Source organism: Takifugu rubripes, chromosome 7, assembly GCF_901000725.2.
Source record: "Takifugu rubripes chromosome 7, fTakRub1.2, whole genome shotgun sequence".
Lineage (NCBI taxonomy): Eukaryota > Metazoa > Chordata > Actinopteri > Tetraodontiformes > Tetraodontidae > Takifugu > Takifugu rubripes.
Window position 1 is genome coordinate 11,817,402 of NC_042291.1, and position 12,787 is coordinate 11,830,188.

At 46.3% G+C, this 12,787-nt stretch overlaps 2 protein-coding genes across 7 annotated transcripts; one reads left to right on the forward strand and one right to left on the reverse strand.

Annotated features, from left to right (window-relative positions):
• Window positions 1-8: 8 nt before the first annotated feature.
• On the forward strand, window positions 9-2,924 carry ubxn11 (UBX domain protein 11). The gene is made up of 14 exons (XM_029838341.1): window positions 9-213; window positions 278-318; window positions 541-624; window positions 707-807; window positions 881-932; window positions 1,018-1,097; window positions 1,176-1,245; window positions 1,327-1,541; window positions 1,614-1,691; window positions 1,763-1,811; window positions 1,901-2,004; window positions 2,079-2,149; window positions 2,333-2,461; window positions 2,530-2,924. Exons 1-14 carry the CDS (start codon window positions 158-160, stop codon window positions 2,663-2,665), a joined length of 1,266 nt encoding a protein of 421 aa, XP_029694201.1. The 5' UTR covers window positions 9-157; the 3' UTR covers window positions 2,666-2,924.
• cep85 (centrosomal protein 85) lies at window positions 2,735-12,275 on the reverse strand. Of its 6 annotated transcripts, XM_011605520.2 has the most exons (15): window positions 11,317-11,722; window positions 10,825-10,884; window positions 10,584-10,715; window positions 8,387-8,647; window positions 7,866-8,302; window positions 7,306-7,424; window positions 7,019-7,136; window positions 6,728-6,913; window positions 6,027-6,179; window positions 5,789-5,943; window positions 5,565-5,682; window positions 5,214-5,264; window positions 4,891-4,998; window positions 4,562-4,805; window positions 2,735-4,483 (listed from the first exon to the last, which is right to left on the reverse strand). In XM_011605520.2, exons 1-15 carry the CDS (start codon window positions 11,381-11,383, stop codon window positions 4,320-4,322), a joined length of 2,373 nt encoding a protein of 790 aa, XP_011603822.1. In that variant the 5' UTR covers window positions 11,384-11,722; the 3' UTR covers window positions 2,735-4,319. The 6 variants fall into 6 exon arrangements, with proteins under 6 accessions (XP_011603822.1, XP_029694198.1, XP_011603823.1 ...); XM_029838338.1 differs by lacking the exon at window positions 11,317-11,722 and adding an exon at window positions 12,232-12,275 and having other exon boundaries at window positions 7,866-8,647; XM_011605521.2 differs by lacking the exon at window positions 11,317-11,722 and adding an exon at window positions 11,737-11,925 and having other exon boundaries at window positions 7,866-8,647.
• Between the last annotated feature and the right edge of the window lie 512 nt (window positions 12,276-12,787).

The window sequence follows — 12,787 nt, forward strand, 5'->3', positions numbered from 1 at the left end:
TGGACTCATCGGGAGCCAACCAGGCGTTTCCCCCCTCCCCTCTGAACCGTTGCCTGTCCGTTGCCATTGGTAACAGACTCCAAGCAACTTGAAGACACAGTAAACGCTGGTCTCCAGTGGGATTGTTCATTTCGGATTGAAGCATTTCAGGGCAGAAATGAGTTCACCTTTGGCGGTGCTGAAGAAGAAGCGCACGTGTCTGGATGTGCACAGGCAGGTCAACTCACCTGGGAAAGTCCTTGAAAATTGTAAAATCTCACAGCTTTGTCTTTGACAGGCAAAGCCAGGGTGTGCCCTTCAGGAGGAATCTGCTGAAAGGTATGAGGATAACTGGAGGATAATGTGACATAGGAACGCAACAACGGTATATTTGTTATTTTAGATATTTTCCAGCTGTATTTATTCACGTTGGGACGGACCTTCTGTTGTAAGGCTGGATAAAGAAACTCGCCCCATGAAAGTCTCATTAAATTGCTCACATTAAGAGTTAAATGATATTTTGTGGCATGAACTGGACCGTGTCTGCGGTGTTTCTGCCAGAGGTTACAGCTGAATTGGAACCCTCTGATCCATCTCACGCGTCAGATGCCTCCACTTCAGCACCACAGATTCCGCCACGAAAAGGTAAAAAGGAATGTGGAGCACACCAGTTATTAGCTGTGACACCCAATGTTTCGGCACTTCTCTTCGCCCTCCTGGTATTCAGGCGCTCCACCCAGCAACACGGAGCTGCTGTCGGCCATGATGAAGCGGGTGACCCTCCTGGAGACGATGGTCAGGAGCCAAGCTAAGGAGATCAAGCTCAAGGTGAAGCCACATCCTTCTCGAAGAGCATGGAGATCTTTAATACCTATCAAAAACTGACCTTTGGTGTCTGCAGGATCAAAAGATTGCAGCCTTGGAGAGGAAAGCGCCGCCGCTGCATGAATCAGGTGAACGTCCACATACACAGGTTGATTCAGGTCCTATTTTTGAGAAGAAATGTCCTGATTTTATTTCCTGCGTGTGTGTTTGCAGATGGCACGGATGATCAGAGTGCCAGAAGCTCTCTGGAAAAGAGATGCGAGCATCTGCAGAACCAAGTGTGGGAGATGGAGGTCGGATTTGAGGGAACCTTTAATTCAGGGGGCTGTGGCGAAGGTGATTGACAGCGATGTCTAATCTGTGTGTTGCAGAGTTTTCTAAAAGACTATGGCTTAATCTGGGTGGGGGACGTCGGAGGATCCGATCCTGGTGGCGGGAGCGGTCAGCTACTCTGCAGATTCTATAAAAAGAGAGTTATTGTCTGTGCTAAAACAGGCTAACTCTGGCTTTGCCCCGTCACAGACGCTTCTACACCCAGCTTTGGGGTGAACTTTGACCTGGTGCTTCAGAGGATAAGGGAACTGAACGTCATTGCTGGCGAAGGAGAAAGTTTCGTGCGGTTGACAGCTAAAGGGGCCCAGTTGGCCACAAAGGAGTCTGTCCGGCTGAGCCTCTACAGGGATGGGATCGTCTTGTTCGATGGCCCTTTCCGGTCTTACCAGGAACACAGCACACAGGTGAGCGCGCCGCAGGGAAAGACCACGCTGCTGCTCCTCACCGCTGCTTCACACCTTCACTCTCATTTGCAGCAGTTCATACGAGACCTGATGGATGGGTATTTTCCATCCGAACTTCAAAGCAGATTCCCCGACGGCACCCCTTTTGAGGTTTGTTGACTTAGTGAAGGGAGGAGTGCAGCAAACAGGCAATTCTGCAGCTTCCTTCTTCTTTTGAGCAGGTTTGTGACAGAAGAAACGAGGAGTTCACCTCCAGGCTCACATTTCCTGGTGAGACAGGCTGGAGAACATCACAGCGATTCTCACTAAGGTTGAGCCAGTGCTCACTTTGTCTCTCTCTGATTTTCATGTGACCCCAGGTAAGAAGGTGAGGGCAGAGCAGTTCCTGAACCGGTTACCAAAGGTGGTCATAAAAAATGGTCATGTGATTGACATCAGGAACTCTCTGAGGGACACTCTGCAGGTGACACTTTCTAATGCTTCTCATGCTTCCTGCTAATTGTGCACCATCGTGAGTTAACGTGTGCTTCCTGACAGGGTTCAACCAAAACCCAGACGATCCCCTCGGTGATCATTAACACACCAGCGCTGCGCGCGGATGAAAGGAGGTATTACACGTTACACACCATTCAATACATTTGACTGAATCTATAGAATTAAGCTTTGATTGAATATAACTTACCCAAATGACATAAGCATTTCCAGCGCTAATATTGTTTGGCTCCAAAACAGAGCAAAAACATTACTAAAAGCTCTTTTAAAAAAATAAACTCAATGGAAACACTTCGCAGGGTGCAACCCGCCAGCTCTGACCTCTTCACCCTGAAGATAAAGTCAGAAGACGGGAACTGCGTGTTCATACTGAAAATGTGCTTTTCGGAAACCATTGGGCACCTGCGGCGGTACCTGGACGAGCACAGGTGAGACCGTGTCAGCCTGCACGTCGACGGCATCCCAAACGCAACACCGTCTGCGCCTTGTGTTACAGAGGAAGTGGTCTCTGTGGTTATGACATCATCAGCGCGTACCCGCGGCGCTGCTACAGCGATGAGAGCCAGACGCTCGGCTGTTGCGGGTTCACGGGCAACAGCGCGCTGCTGCTGCGGAGGAAGAGGAAACGCTGAACTCTTCTCAGAAGCAGGAAGCCACAGAGAAGAGTCGCACCTGTCAGAAATTCCAAATGTGAAACAGCAAATGATGAAAATCTTTATTTCTAAAAGTACAAACGAGGACAAAAATATGAAAATATAAACATCTTTTTTTCCCTTTTGCAAAAAAACAAGCATCTGAGACGTTAAGGCATGCAGGGCCTGGTTTTCCAATGATACATCTTTGTGCTGATTTTTTTTAAAAAGGTCCCATGACAATAAAAATGGCTCGTGTTTTCCTGGGTTCTGAATATTTATTGTCCAAAATAATAACCGCTGTTGCATATTCTGAAAAATCCCTTCTCTTCCTCTCAAATCTTCTTTTTTAATGGCTTATCTTTTATAAACTTCCAACGGGTAAAATAAAACTGGTGATGTTGGGGTGATCCGGCCAGCCCGATCATCATCATCATCATCGAGTGTGTGCGAAAGAGCGTAAACAACAACAATCATCCCGACATAAAATCAGACCCAACATCTCGCGTAAAAAAAAATTACAGGAAGGAAAAAAATACTCTCAAGCGGTCAGTAAATGGGACCTTTGCCCTTCATGGACGAAAAAATCTGCTTAAAGATATCAACACAAGCGTAACACTTTAGGAAGACTCACTGAGTTGTCGATGCAAACAAATAAATAATACTAACTGTTAATACTGTGAAATGCAATTCAACTGTTACTAACCTGAAACGTACAGTATTCATGTGGGGTTACTCACCTACACACACACACACACACACACACACACTTAACTCTAGCAGGACCAATGGGAGTATCATGTGATCCGTTACAGTTAGCATCAGGGAATGTATCGCTGCCCCGCAGGCTCCTACAGAGAGGAGTCGGCAGCGAGCGGCGTATTGTGGTTGGTCGATAACAGAATTAGCATTGTGGTTGCAAATGTGACAGAAAAAGGCACGTGGCTGGTGTTTGATCGGAGCGAGAACAGCCTGTGGTGGAGAGAAGTTCCCCAAAACATTCACAGACTTGCACAACTGTGTCACCTGGAGTTTCTTTGGTTACAAAAAAAAAGCTGACAGAGGCCTGTTGGTGCAAGGAGCTGATTTGGTATTAAACCCTTCATCGGCTGTCGTGTCTCCACTCGCAGCAGAGTCCGATGTTACCGCGCTGGCCATTTGGAAATAACGGCGCGTTAGTAACGTGTGAATTCAGTTCAAAGTTCAGTTAAAATAGTTTCAGTTGATTGTCAACCACTTATTGGAAAACTTTCCCCAATCCAGAGGGAAATTACAGGTAAAATAAATTATATTTGTGGGATTTCTACACAAATACTAACCCACTAGAGTGGAATCAAAAATCTAAGACTGTTTGGTTACCGACAGTACGTCGTCACTCGACAAAAAAAGCACACGTAAAATGGATCAAGTATTAGAGGTAAGTTAATTCCTGTTAGCCCTTGGACTGAATTAGCTGGACTCACTGGGGGAGTTGGGATGGGTTCGGAGCTACGAGCAGGCTTGAGTATTCGAATACACAAACGAAGCCATCTGAGCTTTCCTCTGTCCTCATTTCAAGAAAACGAAGCCCCGGCCCTCGAGTTCACACGTCCGTTTTAGGCATCGGAGATGAAGCTGGGTTGAATCCGCCGTCTTCCATCATCTGCTGGCAACGTTATTGGGTGATGCAGTTCTCTCCCATGTCCTGTGCGTAGCGGTCCAGTATTACTTTGCGTAGCTCTTCGACGTCTCGCCGGAGCTGTTGGGCTTCCACCAGCTTCCTCTGCAGCACCTCTGGATCCATCCAGTCTTCTGCTGGCTCTGTCGCCGACTGTGTTGCTGCGGGGGGAAATAAATCTTCTGTTTTGTGCTGGTGGCCCCACAAAAATAAAGAAATAAAAATGAACCAGTGCTTACCTGTGAGGCCAAGTAGTAGGGACAGATTGGGGTCTTTTCCCTGAGCTCTTTGGGTCAGAATGCTGCACAGAGAGCGTAGGTCGCTGAGGCAAGAGGCGATTTCTGCGTGCAGCTTCTGCGTGAGGCGAGCCCCGGACGGCGGCAGGGAAGACGAAGCCTGACTGCCGCCCTGCTGATCCGCATCGCTCAGTTGCTCCTGGAGAGTGAGGTTCTGCTCCAGGAGTTCCTGGTTCTGGGCTGACAGCTAAAACAGAGTAGCCAGAGTTCATATCAGCCAATGATAGGCAACAAATGGGTAGAACGTGAGGAGGAAAGGAAGTCTGCTGCACCTCCTTCATGGCTGTGCGGAGCTCCAACATGTTTCGTTCTTTGGCCAACACCTCCTCTCTGAGAGCCTGAGAGGCACTATCTTCCTGGGAGATCTGCTCCTCCAAAGTCTAAAGACACAATGAATAAAACGGAAGTAAACGCACAAGCAATGGAGTCCTCCCAACAAATCTCTAGATTAACATCTTTGAAAACAGGCAAGCAGAGGAAGAGTATCATTGACTTAAAGAGGGACGCAAACTGTCCATCAGACACCAGAAAAGATTGGCTCTATGAATCTGGGTATTGGTTTGTGTAAAAGTCTCAAGCGTGAAGAGATAAACACCTTAATCTGAGAGCCGAGCTGCTCCATCATCCTGTGCTGCTTCTCGATTACCTGCAAAGAGCAACATAAACGGTCTCTTTCTTAAAAACAAAAGAAAATGCAGAACTCCAAAAGGCCTCACAATTTAATAGTGTTTTACCAAGTCTAGAACAACATCCCATTCTGACAGAGGCTTTCAGGAATGTCTGATTATGTAATTTCAATATAAAATTGCATCTTCTTGAAACACTGAGGCTGTGACCTCAGCTTGATGGGACAGGGCGTGTGTGTATTAGACTGAAATTATTTACAGATGAAACACACAGGACGCAAATGTAGTAACTCAATTGGTGACAACAGGTAACTACGGACCTTTTTGAGCCTCTGCTGCTCTTCTCTCAGACTGTTGTTCTCTCCTCTTAGCTTCTCCAGATCCAGGCAGGGCAGTCTTGCTCCATCCTCCAGGCCCTGCTGAACCCGCTGCTGCATGCTGAGTGTGACAAGAAAAATAACCCCCCCCCCAAAGAATCAACCAACAGGATGCAGTTTTGCTGGATGCAGAGGGAGCATTGCTGGGAGAATATGCTTCTACATACTCTGTGACAGTGGTCAGAAGTTCTCTCTCCTTGCGTTTCTGTTCTTCCAGATGGGCGTCTTTTTCCCGTAGTTGTAATCGCATCGTCTCCAGGCAGACTTCCAACTCCCGGGCTTTTTCTTGGAGTTGGGCTGCCTGCTGTTCGGCCTCCAGAAGCTGAAACACAACAGAATCATGTTTCGTGCGTGTACAGATTAATACGATCAACCACAGCAAGAGCTGACGGAACCTGTTCTTACCTGTTTGTTCTGGCTCTGGTAGTCCTCCAAGGTGGGCAGATCCGCCAGGTAACGCTCCAGAGTCTCGATGCGCTGCTGGTTTTCTCTCTTCAGCTCAGACTCCTTCTGGCATTTTTTCTTCAGGTTGTTAATGTGTTTGTCTCGACTGCGGATCTGAAAAAACCATAAACAACACAGCTAAAAGATTGTAAAGTGATTAGGACACACAGACCCATTCACACTCACACACACACACAGACAGACCCACTCACACTCACACACAGACACACACACACCCCAATGAAGTGGTTTTAACACCTTTCTTGATGTTACTGACGACGCAAAAATGACCATACAAAATTTCTGTCTGTTCAAGTTGCTTTTATCAGTATGTCAGCTTATTGGGGAGGGAAAAAACTCCCTCCACAGTGTGATAGTTCAGTAACCTTTACTGTTACATCCTCTTCTTTGCAATGGACATCACTTTAGAGAGGCTAAAGAATGCTTTCGCGTCTCCGTGTGAATGTCACCCTTCTGGTTCTCTTCCATTTAAGCATAATTTACGGACATGACCCCTCACCGTCCCAGAAATTTCCTGGCATAACATTCCAGGTAAAAAATATGTTGACACACACATGCTACAGATGTGCAGCACTCATCAGAATCCATTTATCTGCTTGCTTGCAACAAAGTTGGGGAAGATGGGTTAAGCAAGAACAAACCCTCTCTTCCTGTTTCTTCATTTCCTCTGCGTGCCTCTCACAGGTCTCCTTCAGGCTCTCCGTCAGCCGCCGCGTCTCGGCTTCGACCGCGCCGAGCCTGCGCTCTGCCTCCGCCTTTTCAAGAGCAGCACAATCGGTGCATTCAGCAAACTGTGCCCTCAGGAACACGTTCTCTCTCTGAAGCTCCTGCAAAGCCACCGTGTGATGACAGGGATTGTGATAGTGTTACTAGAAAGCTATTAAAACATCATTTCTTCTTGTTGTTGGGAGCTTTCTCGTGTTTTTCCTGACCTGTAGGCGCAGCACACACATGTCCCCATACGATGCTCCGCGACCCAAGAGGGCTCCGTGCACCTGCAGGTCACTCTCTCTCAGACGTTGTTCCAACTGGGCCATATGTTGCTTTTGCCTGGTTCACAGCCAGATTTAAAGTCATTATCAGCAGCAACACAGCATAAAGTCCAGAGTACAATGTTTCAGTACTTAGGGAAAAGAAAAACACTCCTGATCCTTTATATTCAGTTAAAAAAAATACATTTAGAATGAAGTATTTCAATATATATTGTGAGAACGGTCACCTCTCAATGATGAGCTCCTTCTCCTTCAGCAGACTCTCACTAGCTTTGACCAGAGCGTCCCATTTGCCAGACTCGGAGTGAGCAGGTGTCGAGTACAAAGATGGGTACTGACTCATTAACTGTAGCAAAAACACAACATGGCAAAACTGTTTAACATCTGCAGTCAGATATTTCTTATCACTCCTACTTTTCGCAACACACACAAAAAAAATGAGGAAGGCTTGAATGTTCTGCCGACTTGACTGCGCAACAACTATTACGACATCATCACAGCGATCGTGCAGCAAATTAAATCTTGCGTCAAAATGAAAGTTTTGACGTCGTATTTGATGCCAGACTTGATCCGTCCTGCTACAGCTAGAAAATAGGACAGTGTGTCTGTGGCTTCAGGCAATTTAGAGTCATTTCTCCAGCATCTGACCTAGTTTAATGGGGAACCAGACATACACAGACCATCAACAATTACCCCTTTAGTAATCTTTAATGTAATCACGTTTGCATTAGTTAGAGACAGCCAACAAATATGTATGGCAAGAGGAGGAAAAAGCACCTTCACGTACCTGCATTTGCTGAACCTGCAGCCGTAAATTCTCCAGTTGCTGCTTGTGTTGCCAGCTGGACATCTCACCACATCTGTCCTGTCGCAGCGACTCGTAGCCTTTGGAGCCTGCGTGCTCCCTCAGCAGAGATTGTGTTTGCAGGCCAAGGTGGTTTGTGTAAACTCCAGAGAATCCAGGTACACTGGGCTGACTGCTCCTCTGCGTAGACGTTTCTGACGGGCCAGGAACTCCAGGCCTACCTTCAGGTAGAACTTTGTAGCTGTGGTCCATGACGCCTCTGTAGGCATCAGACGTACAGTCTGAGGGATCTCTAATCCCGGTCGCCTGTAATCGGAGTCTGACATCGGAGCATAACCCCCCCAGCAGTGCTGACTGATTTAGCGTGGGCTCCACAGCGGGAGTGTCAAACTTCTGGACATCATCCACACGTGTGAGATCTGAGGGGAAAAGGGAGTGGTCAAGTCCATTCACAAGGCTGCGGTATCGACTCAGGCAGTCTGGATTTGGCGCCACAGGTTCACCTCCAGGATTGGCCTGAGCATCCAAGTTAGGAGAAGATGCTGATTTGGAGAGGGAGGAAGACTTTGAGGTGGAGCCGCTTGGAGTTCTGGAGCCAGAAGAAGACCTGTTGCCCTCAGAGCTCAAGGAGTCATCCTGGTGACACGACTGGGGCTTGGAGGCCGGGGCTCCGGCCGTGGAGGGCATGACATGTGCGGTGGGAATGGGAATCTGACTGCGGATTGGTTGGAAGGGGGGGCTGCTGCTGGTACTGCGGAAGTCACCTAAAGCAAAACAAAGATTAAAATAGCGCGATTAAGCAATGTGGAATATTTAGAGAAATACTGCAGGCCTTTCTCTCTATATTCAGCCAATGACATCGCAGAAGGATTTGAGATTGTCCTACTTTGATGATGAGGTGTCACCGCTGAAAGAATTAACTGCTCTGAATGAGTCAACCAAGGGAATAGGCTTATAATAGACTTCAAGGCACGGAATTAAAAACGATTATATAATTTGCAAAGCCAATGTATGGCCGTATGACATGAAATCCTCTTTTATATTACGTGGTGGACCGACTCCACTCGAGCCTGCCTTTCTTGAAAAACCTGCAGAGTTCTGCTAAAAACGGAACCGACTCTTCCTTCAAACTAACACAACCGATAAATCCCTGATCAACGTATGAGGCTAATAATAAACTGCGCGCATCTCATTTCCCTCCGAGAAACATGCATAACAACAAGAGCTCTTCATTTTAACAACATTACCGACCTCAGAGACCTGTTGAAGTTTGCAAGTCTGGCGTTCAGTCCAAGACAACAAACACGTCATCGGCGGAGGCATTTTGTCCCTAAAGGTGAGCTGAGCAGAAGCGAACCAAAGCTCTCTCCCCTCGGCATCTCTGGTTAACAGCAAAAACTCTCCCTAACGCTAAAACTGATGTGGCAGCAGACGAGGCTTGTATTGTCTCCCGACGGCTGAAGCACCAGTCTGCATGGAGCTTTACGCAAACACACAGGCAGGCATACACAGGAAAGGTTAGGGGTATTTATAGGCCACCTCTCGTGTTACAGAGTGATCGGTGAGTACCGCTTATTTCGGCACCTTTCCTCCCCCACTGTCAAACACACGTGTGTACATCCAAAGTCAAAGTGCTGAAGGCTGAGGAAAACAGGTCTTTCTTAAAGACCGAAAGCTGCTCTGTCTGTTTAATTGAATTAATATGGGTTTGATACTGACAAGTGAGGTCTGTGTGTGAATATTAAGCTTTCAGGAGGGGAAAACCTCCAGAAGCATCCAGAATTCATAACCAGCTGGAACAAGTCTAGACCAAAAAACCCCAACAACATTTTGCTCAGCAGACATTCCTGTCTTTGGAAACTATTGTTACGCAACGTGTAAACTTCAACGGCAAAACTATAGTATTAAATAAACAGCTAAGTTGAAAAAGACTGCATTTTAATACCCCAACCCCGTCTGCTGTTTAATTTACACCAGATCTACAACAGGTCATTATTGAGGCTAAAGTTGGGGGTAATTGTCACGTTGCTAAGCGCAGTTGTCAGGGAAGTGGCCAGACCAGAGCTGTACCAGCAACAGAAGTATGATCAACAGTTGGAGTTAAGTGGGTAAACTTGTAAAGTGCGCGCACGCACACACACACACACACACACACACACACACAAAGCCCACTCAAACTAAAAATTTAACCACTTGGAAAGAAAAAGCAAAAACATTTGTGTTCAGAAACCGACGACGCTCGAGGCAGCCAAAGCATATAGGTGTGTGAGATGAGCAAAAACCCATTTGTTGACATTTTGCCTAGTTTCCAACTGGGATGTTATGTTGCGAATGCACCCCAAAATGCTGAAAAGTCATTTTCCACCCGATTATTTGTTGCTGCTTCCTGCTGTGCACGCCCGTTATATTTTCCACCACATCTGTGTGTGCATGAAAACAAAATCTCTCTATCACACACATCCGTGCACCATCTCCGCTGAGATTTAACTCCCAAAAACACCCTATAAAAACAGGGCGAGTGCTTTGGAAGTGAGGTTTGGTGTTACAGGAGAAGGCCTGTCCTGCTATGACCCCAGTTATCTAATAGAACAGCGTGCTGCCTTTCTGCACAGCGTAAACTGGAACTCTGCTGTAAACATTGGAAAAAAGCAATGTTCAAGCAAACAATGTTCGAGCGAGGTTCCATACAAAAGTCATCACCTTCTGTGCTGTCAGATGCCGAGGTACCGAGACCAGTGTCCCCGCTGTCCGCTGTTCCGGGACGTCGGCCAAAACGGCTTTGGAACTTCTCCGACACAGCTGGAGTCTGCCATTCCATGTCAGTGAACCGAGCTAATGTTTAAGTGAATGAGAATCACGCACCGATTATGTCAACATGGCGGTGCATTGATAGAGATCTAGGCAATTTTCACTGCAAGCACCCCCCCCCCCCCCCACTTACCCGCTGGTTTTGACTCCATATATCTCTGAGAAGTCATCATTCCATCAAAATGAATGTCACCTGAATAAAAGAGGAAACAACAACATTTTAATAAAGACATGATTGTTCTCGGGGAGTTAAGGTTTTAAAACACAAATGACTCGAGGCATACCTACATTGCCTCAAATAAAGCTACATTATTACTGAGATCTAGTTCAATCCTTGCACATTATTTTGGCTCTCGGGATGATACAGAAAATGATCTCTTCTCTTGAACAATGTACAATTATAAGCCTCCTTAGCCTGGGACGAAACAGCTGTTGGGTACTGACTGATCTCGCCTATCAAATGCAATCTACCTCTCCACATGTCGCAGATATGTGACATATTTTTCTTAGCAGGAACAGAAATAACAACATGAGCACATGTCTTAACGTTATATAACGTGTTACACAAACATTAAACCCCCCCAAGACGACACTGCGAGGGTTACAGCCCTCCTGGCGAGCTCACCGAGTATTTCTGTTGGACAGGAGCAGTCGGATATTTCGCCACGTTGCTGCAAACTTAACCAGTCCATTCATCAAACCGAGCTAGACGCGATGAACTGTGAAACTGAAAGACGTTTTATAGACGCCAGCTAAATGCGACAGAGCATTTTCAAATCCGCACGGCCTTGAAGCGGAAACTTCTTCAAGTTCGCCTCGCGTTTCCGAACAAAGGCTGTTGCCCTAACGTTGCTGCGATGCCCTGGGTCGTTAACCATTTAAGCTAATCCATGACAAATCCCTTCCCCACTAACGAGCTGGCTAACGCTAGCCGCTAATACAACGTTACCAGTTGGTTCAGCACACGAGCCACAAATCTCAGTTCGCCTACGTGGTTATCTAACGTCTCTAGTCCGCTGTCGGCGCTGAAGAAAATTTACCTCACCTTCCGTTTCACATAAACCCGAATTTCAGCTACAAATCTCGGTGTGAGGATGGCAACCGAAGCCTAATCTGTACCATCCGCTGCCGTTGTTCCGCTAGCCAACTGAGCAAATCTCCTTCGAGGACGGGCGACCCATCAAAGATACAATGGCTGCTTGTTTAATGTTACAGCGCCGCCCGTCGTGTAGCGAAGCCTCCTATCGTCAGGAAAAAACCGTTAGATTCTTCACGCCCGCCTCCCGGATCAGTGCCCGTACACACAAACTCGAGAAACCTCAAAATAAAACCCCCTTTGGAAGAGGCGCCGTGTTTTTATATTAATTTTAACACGGAAAACAGTTTTCTTATATTTGGAATACACTTTGATGTCTGTCTTTTTTGTTCCAACATCAATGCGTCACCTAAATGAGGCAGAATCAAGTTAGATGTTGAGAATTTGGAAAAGGACGACAAACGGTGGCGGACAGAATCGTGGCTTTGGTTTTCAATGTCTAACCTTGTATTCAGTTGAATTTTATATTTCTATTTAGTTGTTCAATGATGGAAATTAATAGAGCAGTTGTAATACATGTAACGTGTTGGGAAATAGTATGATGGTTTGTATCAAAGCTTCTTTGTCCTTTGATTTTTTTGTACAAATCAGATAGTTCATAGTTTCGGAGACGGGTGTACTTTATCTCAACCTGGGGAATTTGTCAGCGACTGGAGGGCTCATATACGATATGTATAAAGTATACTGTATAAGAAAATTGTAACTGTTTGGGACTGTGTCTGGTTCTGATGTGGACCAGAACTGGATGATTGGAGTAAGCGCAACCAAACTGTCGACAGTCACGCAATTATAATTTAGATAAACGCGTTTACTTAAGGGCTTACAGAAATATCCTCATATTAGATGCGTTGTGCCTGTTTGCAACAAGCATTTTCATTGGGTTTGTGTGTTTAAATTCAATTGGACAAGGCGGGTTTTCCATTTTTGGCCCGTACATAATTATTGGTTTTTAATGGTTTACAAACTATGCTTTTATTCTGAAATACACATAGCGGAAGTG

Coding starts and splice junctions, on each gene's coding strand:
- ubxn11 (XM_029838341.1), top strand. CDS start 158: ATGAGTTCACCTTTGGCGGTGCTGAAGAAGAAGCGCACGTGTCTGGAT. Junction 625..706: donor ACAGATTCCGCCACGAAAAG/GTAAAAAGGAAT, acceptor CCTGGTATTCAG/GCGCTCCACCCAGCAACACG. Junction 2,005..2,078: donor CTCTGAGGGACACTCTGCAG/GTGACACTTTCT, acceptor GCTTCCTGACAG/GGTTCAACCAAAACCCAGAC.
- cep85 (XM_011605519.2), bottom strand. CDS start 11,383: ATGGACTGGTTAAGTTTGCAGCAACGTGGCGAAATATCCGACTGCTCC. Junction 10,716..10,824: donor TATGGAGTCAAAACCAGCGG/GTAAGTGGGGGG, acceptor CTTAAACATTAG/CTCGGTTCACTGACATGGAA. Junction 4,484..4,561: donor CCTACTACTTGGCCTCACAG/GTAAGCACTGGT, acceptor TTCCCCCCGCAG/CAACACAGTCGGCGACAGAG.